Genomic DNA, 19959 nt, shown 5'->3' with positions numbered 1-19959 from the left:
TTTTTTTTTTTTTTTTCTGAGACGGAGTCTCGCTCTGTTGCCCAGGCTGGAGTGCAGTGGCGTGATCTCCGCTTACTGCAAGCACCACCCCCTGGGTTCACACCATTCTCCTGCCTCAGCCTCCCCAGTAGCTGGGACTACAGGCGTGTGTCACCACACCTGGCTAATTTTTTTGTAATTTTAGTAGAGACGGGGTTTCACTGATGACTAGTTATTTTTTAACTAATAAAGGTGGAGAATAAGTGAGCATAGCAAGATAATGGCGCTGTCAGGCTGAGGTGGCAGAATATGGTGGTTCATGGGTGCAGTGGGTGCACTACAGCGGGAGAGACTTGGGTCATGGAGCAGGCAGGTGGAGCAACTGGGAAAGCATCTGCTGGACTCATCACTGGGTGTGTGTGTGTGTGTGCGCGTGTGTGTGTGTGTCTCGTGTGTGTGTGGGTGCAGCATGCGTATGTGGCAGGAGGCCATGATGAAACCTTTGCCCAAGTTGCTTTGGGCGAGTGGTGAGGCAGGAGTCTGCTGGGTGTGTGTGGTTTGAGAAAGATGCGAAGGCCTGTAGGAGAAAGAGAATGGAGATGGCAGAGACAAGTGAGGACTCTGAACCGTTTTGGTCTGGAGAATCTTGAACACCTCCACTGGCTGAAGGGAAGAAGTCAGTGGGACCAAACACGATCCCATATTTAATGGGACAGTGAAAGAGTGGATGAGCCTTGGGCAGAAGAGCAGAGCTCCTCTGCAGCCAAGAAAAGGAGGGGTTAGAATGGGAACAAGGTGGGTGGTGAGAGAAGAAGCTGCTGACAGTGCACATCTGATAGACTCAATTTTCTCAGTGAACTTGGGGGGTAAAGTTACCTAACGACTATCAGAGATTTCTAGTTCTATTAGAGACTATTATCATCATTCTTAGCCAAAATTTCATGAAAAAGAGTGAACAGGCTTGTTTAGAACAAACAAACAAAAACCTTTTGACCACTTGAATGGAACCAGGTGTTATGCTGAGAATTTTTTTCATGCATTATCTCATTTAATACGTAGTGACTTAAATTCTCTCCGCTCATTTTCTTCCTCCGTAAGTGGGAATCAGGACAATACCCACATTAGGGAGCCATCACCAGGATAAAAGGCATCACTATGTGTAGGTGCCTGGAACAATCAGCACAGGGCAAGCACTTCAGTCAGACAGCACTATTATTCCAGATAAGAGAGTCACTTCTCAGTTCACGGGGTCCGTTACAGAGCCAGCTGGTCCACCATCTGCACTCTTCACAGAAGCTAACCAGCTTTCTTGGGCCAGCAGGGGAGAACATGCAGAGGGCAGGTACCAGAGAGGCTGGGGTAGGGTGGTGGTGGAGCCACGACCCAGAAAGCCAGCATCCAGGGCTGGTGAAGGCTGCAGGGGGCAGGACAGATGTGAGGAAGCCCCAAGTTCATAGCCAGCGGCTGGAGAGAACACCGAGCAGGTTCCCTTGCCTGAGGCCACCTCAGCCCATCTCTAAGGCGACAGGAGGTCCTGAAGCTCAAGGCGCCTGGCTTCTTGTGGGAGAAAAGGAGACAGTGCAAGCCAGGAGGGGGCCAGTGCCCAGGGAACTCTGGGTTGGTGAGAAGACAGGGCCCAAGACGGACAACACAAGTCTCTCCTTTGAGCTGTTACAGCTCGGGGCACTTGTCTCACAAAACCTCCCAAGTGCTTGCTGTGTGCAGGTAAGGAGTGATATCAAGATGACAGACCTAGTCCCGCAGGTGTGGGAGGACACACCTAACTGCAAGGCAAGGTAGCTGCATGCTCACTGCCATAACACGGGCACCACAGGGGGATTTGGGGAGCACAGAAGTACCATGGAACCACAGAGTTGGCCGGAAAGGTGCTGTCTAGGGAGCAGGGGAAAAGAGAATCCCAAGTAGAAGATGCTGGGAAGCCAAAGGCACATGATCATAAACATACAAATGACATGAAATAACTTCACACCTGCAGGAAAATAAACAAGCTTGAGGGAATGGGGACAGGCATGGGTAGGGGATAGAAGAAACAAGCCTGGCTGTGGAGGCACTAACTGTTGAATCTGGTGATGCACCAGCATTTACTGTATTGGTTTAATCGAGAGGTTCTTCACTCTACTGTTGTACTCTCAAGATAGTTGTGATTCACATGTACATCACATTCGGAGGATAGAACTGGCTATATGAGCGTGTGATGCTTCCGCTGCATACTTCCAGCATTTTAATTAGGGTAAAGGACCTTGGTGTGACCTTCTGTCTGGATATGGGTGACCCGAGGAGGACAGGCAGAGTTCAGGTACTTTCAGGGGCCAAACGCTAACTGCCATGCACAGACCCGGCTCTATGGGTGCACCCAGTGGGGCTTGAGGACAAGTGGGTGGCGCCGCGATCACTTCCCGCCCTGAGTCTCGGGGATGGTGCAAGTACCACAGGCATGGATGAGTAGTGTGTAAACATCTCTTGATCCCACGTATTTCCTCTCACTGCCCTTGGTGCGCTATCTTTCACCTGGCCTGTCTTAACTCCTCTGCAAGCATGTGGGCCTCCCTCCTGCATCCTGGCATGTGTACACATGTGTGCATCCTCCTCTATGCATGTGTTTCTCTCTCTCCTCACCTCATCCAGATGCATGGGGGTGTGCATGTGTGTGCCCACATGTGCCGCCTCCCTTTGGAGTTGCTCTGTCTGTGGTCTTGTGTTCCTAAGTGGGGCACAGGCACCCTCTCCCTCCCTAGTGTGTGTGTGTGCTCCTCTCTCCCCTCCAGGGCTGTGTATGTTTGTGGATCTCTGGGGCCCTGCCACTCTGGAGTGTATTTCTGTCTCTTCCCCCAACTCTGAGGGTCTTTCTCTCCATGCTGCAGAGCAGGTGTCTGTGTCTCTCTGCCATCTCTGCATGCTTCTGTGTGTCTACCCCGTCTGAGCATGTGCGCCTCTCTCCCCAAATCCTGGCAGGACTGGTGTCCTGTCCTCACGTCTGGAGCTGTGTCTCCCTCCACCGTGGGAGTGTGTGTCTCTGCTCACATCCTGGTGGGAGTGTAACTCTTTCTTCCGTCCATCCTGGAATCTGTCTCTCCCACCTCCACCTTCTGGATGTCACTCTCTCCCCCAGTCCAGCTGTCCTCAGTGTCTCTCCCCAGCCTGTCCTGGTGAGCATGCAGTGTCTTTCCCCGCTTTGAGGTCTCCCCTCAAGCAGTGGAAAGACAGAGTCAGAGTTGCTGGTGCATCTCTTTCCCCTCTCTGGGTGTGAACTGGGTGTGTGTCTCCTTCTTTCTCTGTGCCTGTCTTTCTCCCACTGGTTCTCTCCTGAAATATAAATATAAACATAATTTACACATACCTGCACAGACAGATACAGCCTCCCACACCCACCGTGCTTAGGCCCCTGTGTGTTTCTCTCTCTGGGATTGTGGGTCTCCCTTGCTCTGGGTATTCTGAGGGGCGTGCATCCTTTTGCCTCATGCGTCTGTGTCTGTCTTTCTTTGAGGCATGTGTAGTTATCTCTGCCACCCCCATGGTAACAAGGCTTGCTGCAGGTGAGGGCTGGCCTGGTGGCGGTCAGGGGGTCTGTCTGTACTTGTTGGGCAGGGCTTAGACATGGAAGGAGCAGGGAACAGGGTGGGTAGGGAGCAGCAGAGACAAGCTTAACCACCCCCTCTCTCCCAACCTTGCTGTTCCACACTTCACAGTTAACAAGGGACTGGGTGACTCCAAAGAAGTGATCCCAGGCCTCCTCTTACTGACTTCTCCCCGGGACTCAATGTCATCCCAGACACCCTCTGGAATGGATGACCCGCATCACACAGCCTCTGACTGCTGCTCAGGGCTTCCTCTAACTTCCCTTCACCACAATCAAACCTCTGGACTGACCCTGAAAACAGAGCACTCCTCTCCAGAAATTTACCATGCGTCAGTTCTGAGACAGAGAAAGCGGGGTGGAGGACAGCACGTGGTCCTTGCCCTCCACAGCTCAGTCCTGAGAGGAAGACGCATACTCACGCATGGTATGGAGCGGTGTTCCAAGGCAGGTGAGAAGGACGTGGCTGTGCAGGCACAGAGGGGTCACCACAGCTGAGGCAGGCAGGCTGCGGGTGCCCCAGCAACACGGCTCTCAAAGAGGCAGGGGAGGAAAGAGGTGACGGGGCACCCAGGTCCTATAGCCATGTGCAGAGGGCAGCAAAGATGAGGCTGAGGCTGGAGGTGACAGCCACCCTGCAAAGAACAACCCCCGCTCTGCTCCAGAGTTCTACTGCACTCCGGGCCAGTGGTCCCCATAGAGGTTACAAGATAGTCCAGCAAGATGGCTCTCTGCCCAGTCCCCTATCTCGCTCCCTCTGCCTCCAGCACATAGGGCTCCTCCGATACAACCTCAGGGCCTCTGTCTGGAGCGTCCCTCCAGATCACTCCTGGCCCGTCCCTTCTCATCATTCAGGCCTCTATACAAAGGGCCTTTTATCAAGAGGTGTCCCCTGATTGCTGTCTCTTAGGGTCCCTCTTCCCCGGCCCCTAGGACTCCTCACCTTTGAACTCCTTCTTCCTTCCTTCATGCTGCCTCCTGCACCCCAAGGGAACCCTGCTAACTACTGTGTCCTTTGCTCAGTGAGGGTGGGGCCTGGCTTAGTACCCAACATGGTACTTGACCTGTGTGGCAGGCACTTTATAAACTTTGCTGAATGACTAACATATAAAAGGAAAGGTGTCTTGCACATAGATGTGGAGATGTTAGTGTAAACAGAAAAGCGACATGGAGGCCCTAGAGAGAGGTAGAGACTGAGGCTTCATTAGCACAAAGCTGCAAGCTAAAGGTACCACAGGAGTGGGAACCGGTGCTCAGGAAAAGTGTACACTGAGAGAAGTGGACTGGGGAATGCCGCAAACCCTGGGGAATGCCAAAATGCTGGTGGTTGGGGGACAGGTGGAAAAACGGTGCCACCCAACCAAAGTGCAAAGGAGGTGCCAGAGAAGGAACAGCAAAGCCAGAAAAGTCAGAGATGCAGGAGTTTGCAAAACACGTGGAATCCCGCAGAAAGGCCAAGTGGGGATAAAATGGAAATGATACCACCAGGTTTGGTACCTGGGAGGCTGTTGATGGATGTTCCCTTCAAAGGCAGACTCAAAATGAAGGGGAAGGATAGCTAAAGAGCAAGGGGAGATGAAAGAAACAGACAGCACATGGACCACTCTTCCAGAAAGTCTGGCCCTGATGAGGAGAAAGGTACTTAGGGAAGGGTGATGATGAAGCCCAAGGTGTATTTTATTTTTTTGATTCGGGAAGATCTGAGCTTATTTTGCAAGTGGAAAGGAAGAGATGGGAAATTCCAAGATGGGAGGGGTGAGTGACAATACAAGGCCCTACGAGGGGCCGGAGTAACTGGCTGGCTCCAGAAGCCCCGGCATACAGCCCTGGGGCCCAGCCTCCCCAACTAGACCAACCCTTCCTGGCACTAGGTAGTACATCTTTGCCACCCCCCGATCCTCCCCTACAGGAGGGTTGGGCACCATTACAGAGGAATCCAGAGGTAAAGAGGGCACTGCCAGTCCCAGTCTTCTCTGGGAGCTAAGCTAGACATCTGGTGAGAGGGTTATAGGAGAACATTAGATGTTGAGAATCGCTGGTGAGGAATGAGCAAAAGGAGAGAGAATGGGGACGCAGGTAAAAGACTGGGTTTACATCATGAAAGACCCAGCTCTGAACCTCAGTGGGTGCCCTCTCAATGGAATAAAACCCCTTCTGTGTGGCCTTCGGGACCTGATGCCTCCTGGCCCCAGTCTCCCTTTCGAGCTTTCCCCACCATCATTCTGCTCACCCCTGACACCCTGACACTCAACTACAGGAGAATGGGTTGCGTGCTGCATATGCTGGGCCTAAGCATCCTTCCCCGGGTCCCCTGGCCATCCCCCACCATTCTCGGCTTTACAGTCACCTCCTCTGTGAGTCTAATTCCCCCAGGTGGTATTAACTTCTTCTATGTGTCCACTTCATTAATGTCTCTATAACACAAGTATTAAACCTATGATGTAAGTTCCAACTGAATGTAGAAAAAGGTGGTTCCATGACTGTGGAACTAAAAAAATGGTAGAGCCATTCACAGAAAGCTAAAGTCTTAATTGCTAGCAGAATGGACCTAGTGGTAAAGACCTGAGACTTCTGCATGCAGCGGGCCCCACTTCCAATGTGGAATATGCTCACATTTCTCTAACTCTAGTCTTACATCCATGGGGTCAGTTTATTCTGGACTCTGGATCAACTTATCTTTCCTAATTCATCCTCCTCTGCTCAAAAAGCTACAATGCCTTCCACAGCACATAGTGCACGTTCCTCAGGCTGGTAACAAAGGCTTTTCACAATCAGATCTCAGCACACCTTTCTAGCCGCTCCTGAACTGTCCCCTTGCAAACCATCCTCTCCAGTCAGACTGCTCTTCTCTGTCTCCTAACCTCTGCTGAACCCATTCCTCTCACCTGAACAGCCCTGCTTCTTTTTGCCAATTCCTAACTCACGCCTTTTTCAAAGCCCATCTCAACTTCCACCTCTTCCTCCCTTGTGCACCTATGGTTTTTACTGTCTCTACCATTCATTTAGCATTTTAAAATACAATGCTCTGGGATCGCTTTATATATTAACTCATCATCCAAAGACATAAAAGCAGAGAAGTTTAAAAAATTTTTCTTTCTCTCCCAATTCAACATTTAGCCACATTTCCCATATCAATCACATTTTTATTTTAAAATAAATTTAAGGAATATTTATGTGTTTATTATAGGGGAGACACAAAGGAAGAGAGAAATCCCCAAATCCCCCAAACCCATAGAGATTACATGAATAACAAAATGGAGATGTGAAACTTGAAATTCTTTAGTAATTGGGACAATACCATATACTGTATTAAATTCTTTTAACTCTCCTGGGTGGGAAGATCATCAGTGGCATTTCTAGCTTGGAAGCCTAACATCTAAAATTAACCAAGCTAAGCAGTATTTTCAACTGTCATCATGCAGAATTACATTGTTTAATGAACTAAGACCATTCAAAAATTTTGGGGAAAATATTTATTATTCTGAAATTGGACAGCTTTGCAACAAATTTAAGGTCAAAATTAACAAAACTACCTATTTAAGATCCTTATTATGAGACAAATTTTATGCTTATATCTTTACAAAAATCTCCTTTAGCTTAGTAAGTTGATAAATTTCCCCAATTCCTTATGTACAGCTTAAAGCTGACATTTAGCACTTTCTAACTTGAATTACTCTGTCAACTCTATGCCTGAAATCTTCATTTTTGTAAGAATGTACAATTTTCTTAAATAAATGAACTTCAATATGGACATAATTTAGGTTTATACTACCCGAATAACATATAATAATTAGCTGCTATAGGTCTGTCCATTCTAAAGATTTACTTATAAAAAGTAACAGAATTCCAATTTCTGGAATCATTATTGCTTCTTGCATACACATTATCCTTGCAATTCCAATCTCATGAGATTGCTGTGAAAACTAAATGCGATAGTATAGGTAAAAGCAAAGACTGACAGGTAGCCAAAGTATTTTATGACTGAAGCATAGCATTAATACTCAAAATATTTTGGGAGTTATAATTTAAAAGTCATGTTGCTAATGCTTCAGGGAATAATTCAACCAATCAAATTGAGTTTCTTTTTCTTTTAAACATAAACAGTTTTATGCTCACTTTTTTTGTTTTGTTTTACTAGGAAAATTTTAACTAAAACTTGGCTGAAATAAAAAAATCTTGTAACAGCTCATCTTTAAAGGATCAGAACCTCTGCTTTCTTATTTGATCAATTTCAAGCTAGATTTAAAATATTAATCTAATTCTACTTTATTTCAGTGAAATGATGGATGAAATATATAAAGTTACTTATCTTTAAAATTTTCTAAATTTTATACTTAGCAGTTGAAGACCACACTTCTGAACTGTGCAACTTTAAAAAAATCTAGATTTTAGTACAGCATTAAACACAGAACCAGAGTATACCACAATGACTTTTATATTAATTTTAATACGTATGCTCATTTTCCAGAAGTGGTTTTGGATGTATTGCATGATTTTAAAAAGCACAGAAAACTAGTCTACGTAAGGCACTGCCATACACAGGGTGGCAGCACTGAGAACCAAACACAAGCAAACAGCAAGAACACTTGGAAGGGCCAATGGAAGCACACAAGTGTGCCTGAAATCTGATTAGGACAAACTTAGATGCACGGATATTTTGGCTTTAATTAAGAAATTTCCTTTAATTCTGGAAGAGTATCATGCATTGTACAAAAGCTATTATGAGTCAGCCTCTGAATGTGATCAATTGCACTTCTCCCACAACAAACTGCTTTCTCTACCTTTCCCTGCACTGATGGATAAAAGGTGAACTAAGAATAATTAAATTCAAGCACCATAGGAGATCCAATGTTTAAGTAAAGCAACTGTATCTCTGGCATATATTTTAAAAGATAACCCAGGCTATAATTAAAAGTGCTCTCAGACAGGAATTTAAGAATAACATGATCTTGAGAACATATCAAATAAAAGCAGTTATAGAAGTAAAGTTTTAAAATAACTGTCTATCAGCAATCTCTCAACAGCAATATTGTGAGATAGGAAGTGCAGACACTAGTTTATACTTTCCCAAAAGAAGGGCTTGTAAGAAAAACATCTGTAACAGTACTTAAACAATTGAAATACTATTAAAAGTATTAAATGCTTGATAATTAAGAATTTAAATACAACAGACATTCAACCCAGTACTGACCTATTTGTCACTCCTTTTTTTGAAAAATAATGAAAATAATTGAACATATCATGATCTTTAAGTAATTTTGACCATAGATTTGAAAAAAAATATTTTTATTAACTGATAAAGGCTAGCTGCTCAGGAACTTCTACAGAATTTTATATGTATTTTTTGTACTTTGCTTACAAACCTCTAGGCATAAAAAGTAGATTCAGATACAAAAACAACTATTTCAATTAAAATTATGTGTATTTCAGCAGTAAATCAAGTTATTCAGTTAAATATTTAAAGCTTTCATTCTATGTCTAATTAAGCCTATTACTTGATAGTTTACTTTCATTTTGATTTGGGTAAGCAAATATGACAATATATTTTAATACAGCATCTTTCAAAGCATAATATATGACAAATTATTTCTGAAAAATATGTGATACCTTTTTCTTAAAAATAAACTGAGCAAATTACATTAAAAGCTAGACCTGATAGATGTGCTTAACATAGAGCACAGTTAAATCAGTTATTTGTTTGTGTGACAGTAGCCCTGAGAATGCTTACGTTTTATGAAGCAAGATAAAAACATAAAATGTCACTAACTCCTGTTTGGTGTGCCTGATCATCACAGAAACTTTCCTTCTTTGAAACATTTAAAAAATCTTCCAGATAACTGGTAGGGCTGCTTCCACCACTCTTGGTGTAATTAACCTATTTTATTATACATCTATTTCTATTCTAATGCTAAAATCCTATGAAATTGAATAGTAAACATCAAGTAAAATGCTACCAATATTAGAAGAGAAAAATCTAGATAGAAATTTATACAATTAAATTACCTCAGTCTATGACAAATTAGCAAAACACATGAAGAACATTTTCTTAGATTTATTTAGAAAGAATTTTAAAGGTGCAAGGAAAACAAATTCATGTTTGAGGTGTAGCTTATTTATAATAGGATATGCTGGTCATGTTAATATTTGTTTTTAAGTTTATAATAGGTTATAAGGTCATAAGAATCCAAATATATCAACTGACAACTGTTCTATAAGTTGCAAATGTATAATAACAGAATAATGGAGCAAATTTCTCATCAATGGAATGCAATGCTTGAATAAATTATGTTTAGGAAATACAGAAAATAGCTTAAGAAAAGGAGAGTGCTCATATATAACAAAACAGCATTTTCCTTCATTGCCCAAAGTTGATAAAATGAAACCGAGTCATTATAACTCTTTTAGGGTATGATGAAAAGTGATGTGAGCTCTATGTAATTCCAGCATTAAGACAACACAAGAAAAAATCAAGTTACTGAGAAAATCTGGCAGACTAAAATCCAACCGGTGCTATTTTGAACCTGTACACTTGAACTATCTTAAGTTTCCAGGTTTAATTTCTTAAAATTCTCATGATCAAGAACAATTCAATAAATATTTACTAATGTATCTTCAAAGGAATAAAAGTGATTATGACACTTTCCAATTTTGCCTTTGAGCCAAAGGGGCTAAATTCTTCATTTGTTAATTGATTTCTAGTTTAAAAGTCTCCAAAAATGTATTTTAAAGTTAAAGGGCTCTAATGTCTAATCATTGGTTAAAGAGATATACTTTTTAAAAAACTGATATGGCAGTCCTCTACATGTAGTATTTATTCTGAGAATATTATCACATTCAGAAACCAAAAGATAGGAAATCATAATCAATATGTATATGTGCAATTCCAATATTGGTCTGCAATAATAATTCAAATATTTAACGACTGAAAGGCTAAAATGGGGCTCTCATTCTCAAAAAAGAAGAGTTCAAGACTCTCTAATGGCACATCCTTCACAATCTGTAAAGGATTCTGTTGCCTTTTAAGAAAAGATGCCCCCTCCACTCTCAAAATATTTTCTAATACTAAAGGCAACTTCTATCCCAGAAGATAATACCAAAAGTTTAGATTCTCTTTCAGAAAAGTAATTGCTAAATAATAAATGGGAAAGAAAAAATTCCTTTAATTGGCAGCATAGACCTAAAAACATACCAGAAATTAAGAACTTTGTTGGTGAAATGTTATCACTATCTTGTGAAAGGCTTTTTAAATGTGACTAAGTCTGTAACAAATTATTTAAATTGCTCTAAAAAAGTCCATGAAGCAAACTATTCTTAGACTGAGGTTTTAAAATTTATTTCATTAACTTAAAGTTTTAAGCTTTCTGATGAACAATGAAGAAAATGATTTTCAATAATTTCTGACTTTCTCAGGACACTTCACGAAGACACACATTTAAAATAATCTTTAAAATCTTTTATAAAAATAGCAGAAAGTAATTTTTCTTATTTTAAAAAAATTCTGAATAACCACTACAAATTATTCTTAGAATTTAATTTAGTTTAATTCTAAACTAGCTTTAAGGAAAGCTTTGGGGATCTTTTTTAAAAAGGTCATTATAAAACCAACAATTGGTATTAAAAATGTTCTTGGTAGATCTCCCCAATTATCTAATTTTTAAGGCAAAATGATAACTTTTGCCTTGTAGTTGGTTATTATTTATTCACATAAGATGAATTTTAATTTACCACAATTGTTATTTTTCTCTGAAATTCTTATCTACCAAATTCTTTACCATGAATTTTGGACATTTTAGTCCATACTTATTGTTATATACTTTCATTGTTTAAAATTATTATTTTAAAAGACACCAAAAAAACATTTTGCTTCCTAACATTTTCACACTGCTAGGTTTTCTATGTTTTTAGATTAAGAAGATTCCACTTTTAAATGCAAGGAAATATTTTAAGCAAATTTCTTGTCCTATTAACCTAAGACATACTGCATAAGTTCATTCATTCCACACATGCACACACATTTTTTAGGTAGTCATCTCAAATTCCCAACACACACTGTGGTTAGTTTTAATACCATGATCCTGTAGTAACTCTGTTTACAAGACATCCAGGGACTTTTAAATACTAACAATTTTAATGCAGTATCACACCACCTTTTAAAAAAAATAAGATATTTCTGTTTTATAAAATTTTTTAATGTTCTGATAAGCATTTTTTTTTAAAGAGCAAAATTCTTAACAACAAACACCAATACATACGCAAAATCAGAAAACAAAAATACCCAAGTGCCCTTGGAAGTTCCACACCACCATACCCTTGTCAATACCACCCTGTAAAGAGGAGGCAGGGATAGCTATAAACAGTGAGTATAATGCAAACCTCTGGGGAGCAGGCTAATCAATCTAAAAGTAAAAATCAAATTATATCCCTGTAATAATTTCTACTAGCCTATCACACACATACATTTCTTACAACCTCAAATGTTAATAGCTCAATACTTTTATAAAATGTTATAATCTAAAAATCTTAATTTGTCAAATGATATTTTACAATGAAATTTGCAAATAAGATATAAAAGTTAACCTAATATAAATGAAAAGTAGTAACAGTGGATTTCAGGTTTGAGCATTTCAAAACATTTAGGCAATAAAATAAATACAAAAAGCAAAAATTAGTTACCTCCAAAGTATTCTTATGGTAAAACAGAAAAGAATTCCCATGCATGAATTCTAAAATCAGGTTAACTTTACAGCTAATTAATCTGATTTATCCTGCACTTATATTTTACATATTTGTAAATACTTTTCCATGACTACCTAAACACTTACTAATTGGTTAAATATGCTACCTACATTAATTCCTGCTAAAACTAAAGGTCTACCTTTGTTTTTCAGAAGTGACTGATATACTTTCAAAGTATTCAATGTTTCAGAAAAGGTGTTTATCAGGTTCTTAAGACATTTAAAAATGGCTCAAGGGATGATTTATAGCCCTTTTACCTTGATCATATTCACTACCTTGGATTTTGTTGAACAGATTCAGTTTTCTCCTTTTGAAACTCTTCCCTTACTCAAATAATTAAAGAATCTAAGATGTTATCAATATAAAGAGGAAAAAATTAATATTTATTTGTCTATACACTGCAACAACACACAAAAGAGGCTTAGTATTCCAAGCAATGTAAGTAAATTTCTTGCAGTAAAACTTTTTTTTCCTTGGGCGGATGTCGGTTAACTTGAGTAATTTTTGTAACATGTATCTTAATTTTCACACAGGGCACCGGCGCCATTCTAAAGGAAGAGAAATAAATATTAAAACATTCTTAGATAAAATTATTTGGACTACACAGCTCAAGAGGCAAATGATTACTGAAACAAGACTTCAAAGATAGCTATAGATATATGTTTTAGTCATCTGGCTTTTCAAATCTCACTTAAGACAGGAGCATTACATTTAATTTAGGAAACAACAAATTTAATCCTTAGAAAGGAAAATTTGCAGAATATCAAACCAAAATGTACATACTGACAATCAGGATTACATTAAAAATGAAGGAATAACCCCCACCTGTGCATGCTATTAAAACACAAATAGTACCCTTCAAATTTTAAAACTATACTGATAAAGCAAATTCACTAATTTATTTTGTTATAAATATCTACTTACTATTTACTAAAATATTTTGGTAATAATATACAGATACAGAATGTGTCAATATTAGTCCACACTTATAAATCTTCCACAGCAGCTAAATTCTTTATATAATTTCAAGTAGCAAAATTAGGCATATAAATTTCAAATAAGACTATCAATATATGAGGTTTCTCCGATTCCAACTGAAATAAAGATTTTGAGTACACAACATCATTACATTATTTCTGTATGTTGGTATAATTTAACAGTAGCTTCAGAAAAGGATGTTCAACAGGTAGTATTTCTAAGGCATCACAAAAGCTCAGTACAATCACTTCAAATTAAATATTGTGCTGTGCCCCATCTAAATAAGACTCTCTAAGCGATTACAGATTTTAAATTTGTGCACTGAGTGCATTTTCTAAATCAGACAAGCAGCTAGTTGCATAAAATACAAACATGAAGAAAGTTTTACACCACCCTATATGAGAGGAAGAAAAAAAATCACAATACTAGCTCTTTTATTTAGATTGACAATAAACCAATCATAAAGTGTCCAAACAACCTGAATAACACGATGATCTAATATAACTTGAATTCCTTCATTTTTTTATAGAGATTGAATTTATTGATATTAGCATCTGGTTTGTCAAAGTGGCAATTATTCAAGATCTAAGTCTCATTTACTTTAAATGCACAGCATAATTCTGACTACTTATAGTCAATGTAACTGTCTTGAGCCAAAATACAATGAAAATGTAAGATAAACTGAAAAGGCTTTGTAAGTCTTAATGGCATTCTGAAACCTCTGGGCAAAGGATTATTGGGCAGGGAGGAGTTTCCCTTCTCTATTGATAGCTTAACCTTTTCCAATCAATTTTGATTTAACTGTGGGTGATGAGATTAATTTTTTAATGAGTTCTTAGAAAGTTGTAATTGCTTCCAAAATCAGAAACCACAAGATGATGTACTCAAACACGTTACCGATGTGATGTTGTTATGGAGGTATTTACAGAAAGTTGAAAGAACTCAGTTGTAAACACAAGTTAACATACAATGGACTACAAAAATAATAACTTGTTTATACAGTATGGCAAGAAAAAACATTCTATATAAGAAGTCTAAAAATTCAGCTCTAACTTTAATCCATGTCTATAAATCATAAAAACAAGAGGAAATAAGGATTTATTTCAGAAACTCCATATACCTGTGGAAAATGGAACACAAGTAATTTCTACTGAAGATTAACCTTAATCCCCATTATAGTACAGCTAACAATTTACATATTTTAAATTTTGAGAATATCGTGGAAATCTAAAACATAAAAGCCGATAGTAGTTTATGGTCAGTAAACACTTTCTGTTAAATAACACAAATAAATTCAACTCAGAAGATGAAAACTCATAGGGCTCAGGATTTTAAAAATCTTTTCCTTTCAAAGGCGCAAAGTTACAGCCCATGTATAGGATGGACTTTAAATATGGATGTGTAAACTTTTCCATGGTGTTGGTGTGTGTACTTTCCTTCCCCCTAAAGAAATGCCTACTGCTTACAATATTAAAAGAATCTTCACCACTCTGTAATTTTCAACCAGAAGTCCTCAATGTACCTTAAGCAAAATTGAATATTAGGTATTTTACAGCTTTTACAAAATGGCTGTAAAATCACATTATGGGCATACACAGCTCTTTGATCTCACTGCACAGAATTCATAACTGTTCAATAATGCTATACCATTACACCACACACCTTAAACTATTTCCATTTTTCCACAATTCCTTCCAAAATCAGCTTCCAAAGCAAAGCAATGTAACATGAAAAGTTCCTGGGAGGGCTTGTTACACAAAAGAACAGCTTGGATACAAACTATACACATATCCATCTTCAGTTGAGGCTGTTTATCCCTCCTGTCCCTCCATCACTCCTATGGGTGAGTGCACTGGAGTAACAGAAAGGGAAGGCTCTTCCATCACCACACCCTCCTAGCACCTCTGCTTTTGGTCCTCAGACAGTGATTCTGTGTAGGTGATGAAAACCATAAGAAAAGAGAAGCTGTCCCTTTAAAATGCCCTGCTCTGTCCCATATCCCACGTGGAACCAACATCAGCAGCACTTTCCCATTAACATCAATGTGATGCAAGAGACATCATCCTTTTATATACATAAAACCAGAAAACCTCAGCTTAACATTCTTCAGGAAGGATGAACAGGTGAAGCAAACGTGTCAGGAAGGGGGAAACCAAGCAACTTCACACCCCTCCCCAAAAGGTACTCCAGCCTTGCACTCCAGCCTCTCTGAGCACCATCGCCTCTCTATCCCTCCTTTGCAGAGCCCAGTTTAAAGAAAGGAGGGAGCCACTAACAAAACCTGAAGCATAAATGCGACGAAAATGCAATCTAAAGCCGGAAAGGTTTATTCTTCCAATCACACATATTAACTCTATTAAGAAAATGGCATCACTTTTTTTTCCACCCCAAAAAACCCCGCAAAGATCATTAAAAGAGAGTTATAAAATAGCAAATATAGTGTTTATCTTATCTCAGATCAGTCCACATTACCAATAAGTTTAGCAGTTTCTGCACTACCACCTCCCCCCTCGCTCCCCCTGCTTCTCTTGCATCGGATTTTCACGTTTTCTCATTGTCGGTTGAGTTATAAAAGGCTTTTGCCCTTCGAAAGTTTTAAAAAATAAATAAATATTAACTCCTTGGTCCCTGTAAAGTCAAAATGGACTTCAGGGGAAAGGCGGTACATACTTTTACCTTTAGCGAGAAAAGGGGAGCATCCCGGATTTTTAGGGATTTTTTGCGATTTTTTAAAAATTTTTATTTGGTTATATGCCTGAGTTCTCCCTCCATTTTGGTTGTTTATGATACTGACAACAAGCTGTCCCTGCTCTGTGCCGATCTCCTGCTTTCATTTAGCACCCCTCCCCTACTCCCCTCGCAGCCACACACCCCGGGCTCACACCTCCCTGCAGACCCCGCACCCCGACCCCGGCTTGCCCACCTGAGCAAAGGGCAAAAACAAATTCATTTCTCCAGAAAAGAAAACCTCTTTTCAAAAGGGGCAAAGTTACCCCAAGTCACTCAAAGTGCCCCCCAAATATTGCCGACTGCGGGTTTCCGCCAGGCCCTTTGGGAAGCGACCTTCCCCCGGGATGTTTTGGTGGAAAATGCGGAGAGTTTACTCTCAAAACTGAATTTATATTAATTTTTCCCTTATTTTTCGGGTCTCTAATGTCTTCCGCTCTCGCTGCTGCCGCTGCCGCTGTCACAATATTCACAGCACCAGAGAGGAGGAGGAGGAGGAGGAGGAAAACTTTTCAAACTTTCCAGACCCTGAATAAAGGGTTTTTTTTTTTCCCACCGACCTCACCTTCGGGTCCCCAGCCGCATCGCCCCCTGCCCTGTCAGAAGCGACTTCGGGAGTCCTCGCAGCCCCGCGTAATTATTTTATTTTATTTTTTATTATTATTTTTCTCTCTGGGGTCCTGAGCAGGGGCTGAGAGTAGCACAAACTTTTCCTCCTCCTGCCGCCGCCGCTGCTCCTCTGCCCCCTCGGCTAGTCCCATAATTTAAATAACCCTGATATTTCTCCCGCTAAACGCCTCGCCGCCGCCCCGGACCCCCGGAGAACTCACCGCGGGGCTTTAACATCCTCCCTCCGGCCCGTCCGCCGCCTCTACACCGCCCGCGGAATTTCTAATAATTTTTTTCTCATATTTCGGGCTGGACGCGGCGGGCCTGGAAATTGTTTCCTTACGCCTCTTTCCAGCAGCCATTGTAGTGTATGCGCTGCCCCTGCAGCCCAACTTGCAGCTGCCGCCGCCGCCGCCGCCGCCGCCGCCGACGTCGCGCCCACCGCTGCCTCCCCCTGCTTGTTCGGCCACCGCCCCGCCTCCCATCGGCCCGCCCTNCTTTCGCCAGGCGGGGGCGGGGCGAGGCCCGCCTGCCCCTGCGGCCCAGGGCCCCGCGCGGCTGTCAGTCTGGCGGCGGCGCTCGCCGATTGGGCGGGCTGCCGCCGGGGAGCGGGGGCAGCAAGTTCGGATGCGCGCTACTTAAGGTCCTGCTGCGTGAGCCATTGACGTGTTTGGAGCTGGAGACGGCCTGGGTGCTGGCGAAGCGGAGGCCCGAGGTGAGTGGTTCCCCCGCCCTACCTCCCCAGCGGCCGCAGAAAAGCGGGAAGAGAGGGGTGCCCTTGGGCCGCAGCGGGGCCCGAATCCACTTCTGCGGCGCAGAGGCGCTCCCGCCAGGTTTCGCCGCAGCGCGAACCTCTTCCCGTTGCTCTTCCTCCTGCCACAGGGGTCTGTTCGCTCCGGGGGCGAGGAAGATGACCCCTGCCTAGTCCGGGCAACCCTAGCTCTTCTTCTACTCTCCTTCTCTGTAGCCTCTGAAGCGCAGTTGCCGGCCCCACCCCCAGTCCCCTGCGTTTTCCTCGCCCCTTGCCTCTTTCGGCATGGTCTCAGGGCACAGCAAGGTGTGTTCACCTGTGCGCACCGTCCAGGATCAGACGCTGGCGGGCCACACCGCGGAAGGCGGCGAGGCCTCGGGTTCGCCCCTTGTTTCTCCTCGCCCTGCCCGCCCACCTCCGGCGGGCCACCCTTGACTTCTTACCCTCTGCACCTGGCAGTGGGTTGACGGCACGGCGTGTGCAGCTTCCGGGTTTAGCAGAACCGCGGACCCTGCCCGGGCTCCAACCCCGGGGCGTGTGGGCATGAACGTGTTCAGAAACGTTCCCATCCCCCTGCCCTTTCAAAGCTACTTAGAGAGGGGGGACGTGAACCACTGGATGGGAAATCAAGAACTGCTTATTAAGCAGTTTGCCCTTTGGAGTGGATTTTAGAGTTATTACCCGAATGTGCTATGGTTTTGTGGCCCCTCCTTCAAATCTTCGCTTGGTTTTTTTTTCTGGCTATCCTCTGCAAGTAGTAGAGCCTTGTAACATTTGTTTAGTACATTCAAAAAGTAATAGATAAGGCCCCTTTAGCCGAGCACTCGATGTTGCACTTCAGCCCCGCTCCTCACTGTAAATTGACATTTCCTCTTCAATTCCAGTTAATACACGAGGAACTCATGCAAAGGAGGGGACTTTCGGAAATCCAAACTTAGAGTGCCTTGTATTTAGAATCCGGAAGGAAAAGGAAATGAAATGTGAAGAAACTCATGCACCAAACTCGAACTGGTTATATGTCATGTTACCTAGGTATTATTTTTAAAGAACTTCTGACTGACAATAAAATATAGAGTAGGATACTTTCACGTAAGGAACGAAACTTAAATTTAATGCAAGGTTGTCTGATCCTCGTTGAGATTATTAAATCTAAAGTGTATGAACAGCTAAGAAGAGTTCTGTGTTCTCACATCATAGGATAGATGTAAAAAAAAAGAAAGCTGTGAATTTATTTACTATCATCTCTCAGGAAGAAGTCAAGCGTGAAAAAAAAAATTGTCTTCAGGAGAGGAAGAAGCTTGTAGATATAATTGAACAGCATCGATTTCTTTTTTGCCAAGATGTTACTGTTTGCTGGATATTTTCTTGTATTGTTCAATGAAAATCATAAAATTTTTATTCAGTAATTACTTAATGGACACCAGAATAACCAAACCCTTTTCCATTGTTTTTTTGCAAAGCCTGGTCTCCTTTGGCCTGGACATCCTGGTCTTTCCCATAGTAGAACCAGGCTGGGTGAGTCTTTTTTTTTCTTTTTTTTTTTTTAAGACCGGGTCTCCCACTGTCGCTTGGGCTGGAGTGCAGTGGCAGGATCTCGACTCACTGCAACCTCTGCTTCCCAGGTTCAAGCGATTCTCCTGCCTCGGCCTCCTAAGTAGCTGGGATTACAGGCACGTGCCACCAAGCTCGGCTAATTTTTGTATTTTTAGTAGAGACAGGGTTTCACCATGTTGGTCAGGCTGGTCTTGAACTCCTGATCTTGTGATCCGCCCGACTCGGCCTCCCCAACTTTTGCAAAGCTGTATCTCTAGGAATTGAATTGCAAGATTACAGAAGCACAGTAGCATTCCCTGACTTCCTGCAACCCAGGGAAGTAATCAGTTAAAAAGAAGATGCCACTGGAAGTAAAATTTCGACTCTTGTTTTTTAAACAGTATAACTTTTCATAATGTCAACTAAGCAATAACTTGGCTTTTTGGTGTGTTGGCTACCCTACTATTGGCCATAAAATAGGCACTCTGGTACTTCAGTTGATGAATGTTTTTGCTAGAGTTGGACTGTACTGAATTCCATTCTTATTTTGTATGCTAATTGCTGTAAAGTAAGGAAGTAATTGTTGGAATGCATACTGTATTCTTAGGTTTTATTAGTGCATTTGGTTGCTTAAGAATGAGTAAACCACAACTGAATTATAATTGAACTATCTTTCTTTTTTGTTTTTTTGAGACAGTCTCTCTCTGTCACCCAGGCTGGAGTGCAGTGATGCAATCACAGTTCACTGCAGCCTTGACTTCGTGGGCTATAATGATCCTTCCACCTTAGCCTTCCAAGTAGCTGGGACCACAGGCACACGGCACGACACCAGGCTAATTTTTGTATTTTTGGTAGAAATGGGGTTTCTCTGTGTCGCCTAGGTTGATCTCGAACTGCTGAGCTTAAGCAGCCCTCCAGCCCCAGCCGCCCAAAGTGCAGGGATTACAGGCAGGAGACGCCACACGCAGGCCGTAGATGCATTTCAGTCCAATATATGGCCTTTGTGTTGAGGCATGGCCATACAAAGGAAAAACACGTTCAAGTTTTTTTT

The 19959-nt window shown here is 41.9% G+C and overlaps 2 protein-coding genes across 10 annotated transcripts in view; one reads left to right on the top strand and one right to left on the bottom strand.

Annotated features, from left to right (window-relative positions):
- Positions 1 to 17054, bottom strand: part of PLAG1 (PLAG1 zinc finger) — a 51755-nt gene extending 34701 nt beyond the window's left edge. For all 5 annotated transcript variants that reach the window (XM_017886444.1, XM_017886446.1, XM_017886447.1 and 2 more), the window contains exon 1: positions 16846 to 17054. The gene's annotated coding sequence lies outside the window, so the exon portion shown is untranslated. The remainder of the gene's footprint in view (positions 1 to 16845) is intronic.
- Positions 17055 to 17196: 142 nt separating this feature from the next.
- The window catches only part of CHCHD7 (coiled-coil-helix-coiled-coil-helix domain containing 7), an 8375-nt gene continuing 5612 nt past the window's right edge, over positions 17197 to 19959 (top strand). For 2 of the 5 annotated variants that reach the window (XR_001888064.1, XM_017886440.1), the window contains exon 1: positions 17228 to 17339. Coding sequence is in view for 2 of the 5 variants with exons in the window: in XM_017886442.1 (XP_017741931.1) it covers positions 18349 to 18407 (59 nt within the window). In the remaining 3 variants the exon portion in view is untranslated. Of the gene's footprint in view, positions 17340 to 18259; positions 18408 to 19959 lie in introns of all 5 variants that reach the window. The other 3 variants (XM_017886442.1, XM_017886439.1, XM_017886443.1) reach the window with 3 other exon arrangements.

This window comes from Rhinopithecus bieti, unplaced genomic scaffold (genome assembly GCF_001698545.2).
Source record: "Rhinopithecus bieti isolate Rb0 unplaced genomic scaffold, ASM169854v2 scaffold_15501, whole genome shotgun sequence".
NCBI lineage: Eukaryota > Metazoa > Chordata > Mammalia > Primates > Cercopithecidae > Rhinopithecus > Rhinopithecus bieti.
Note: the sequence above shows the minus strand (reverse complement) of the source record. Positions and strands in the feature narration are given on the sequence as shown.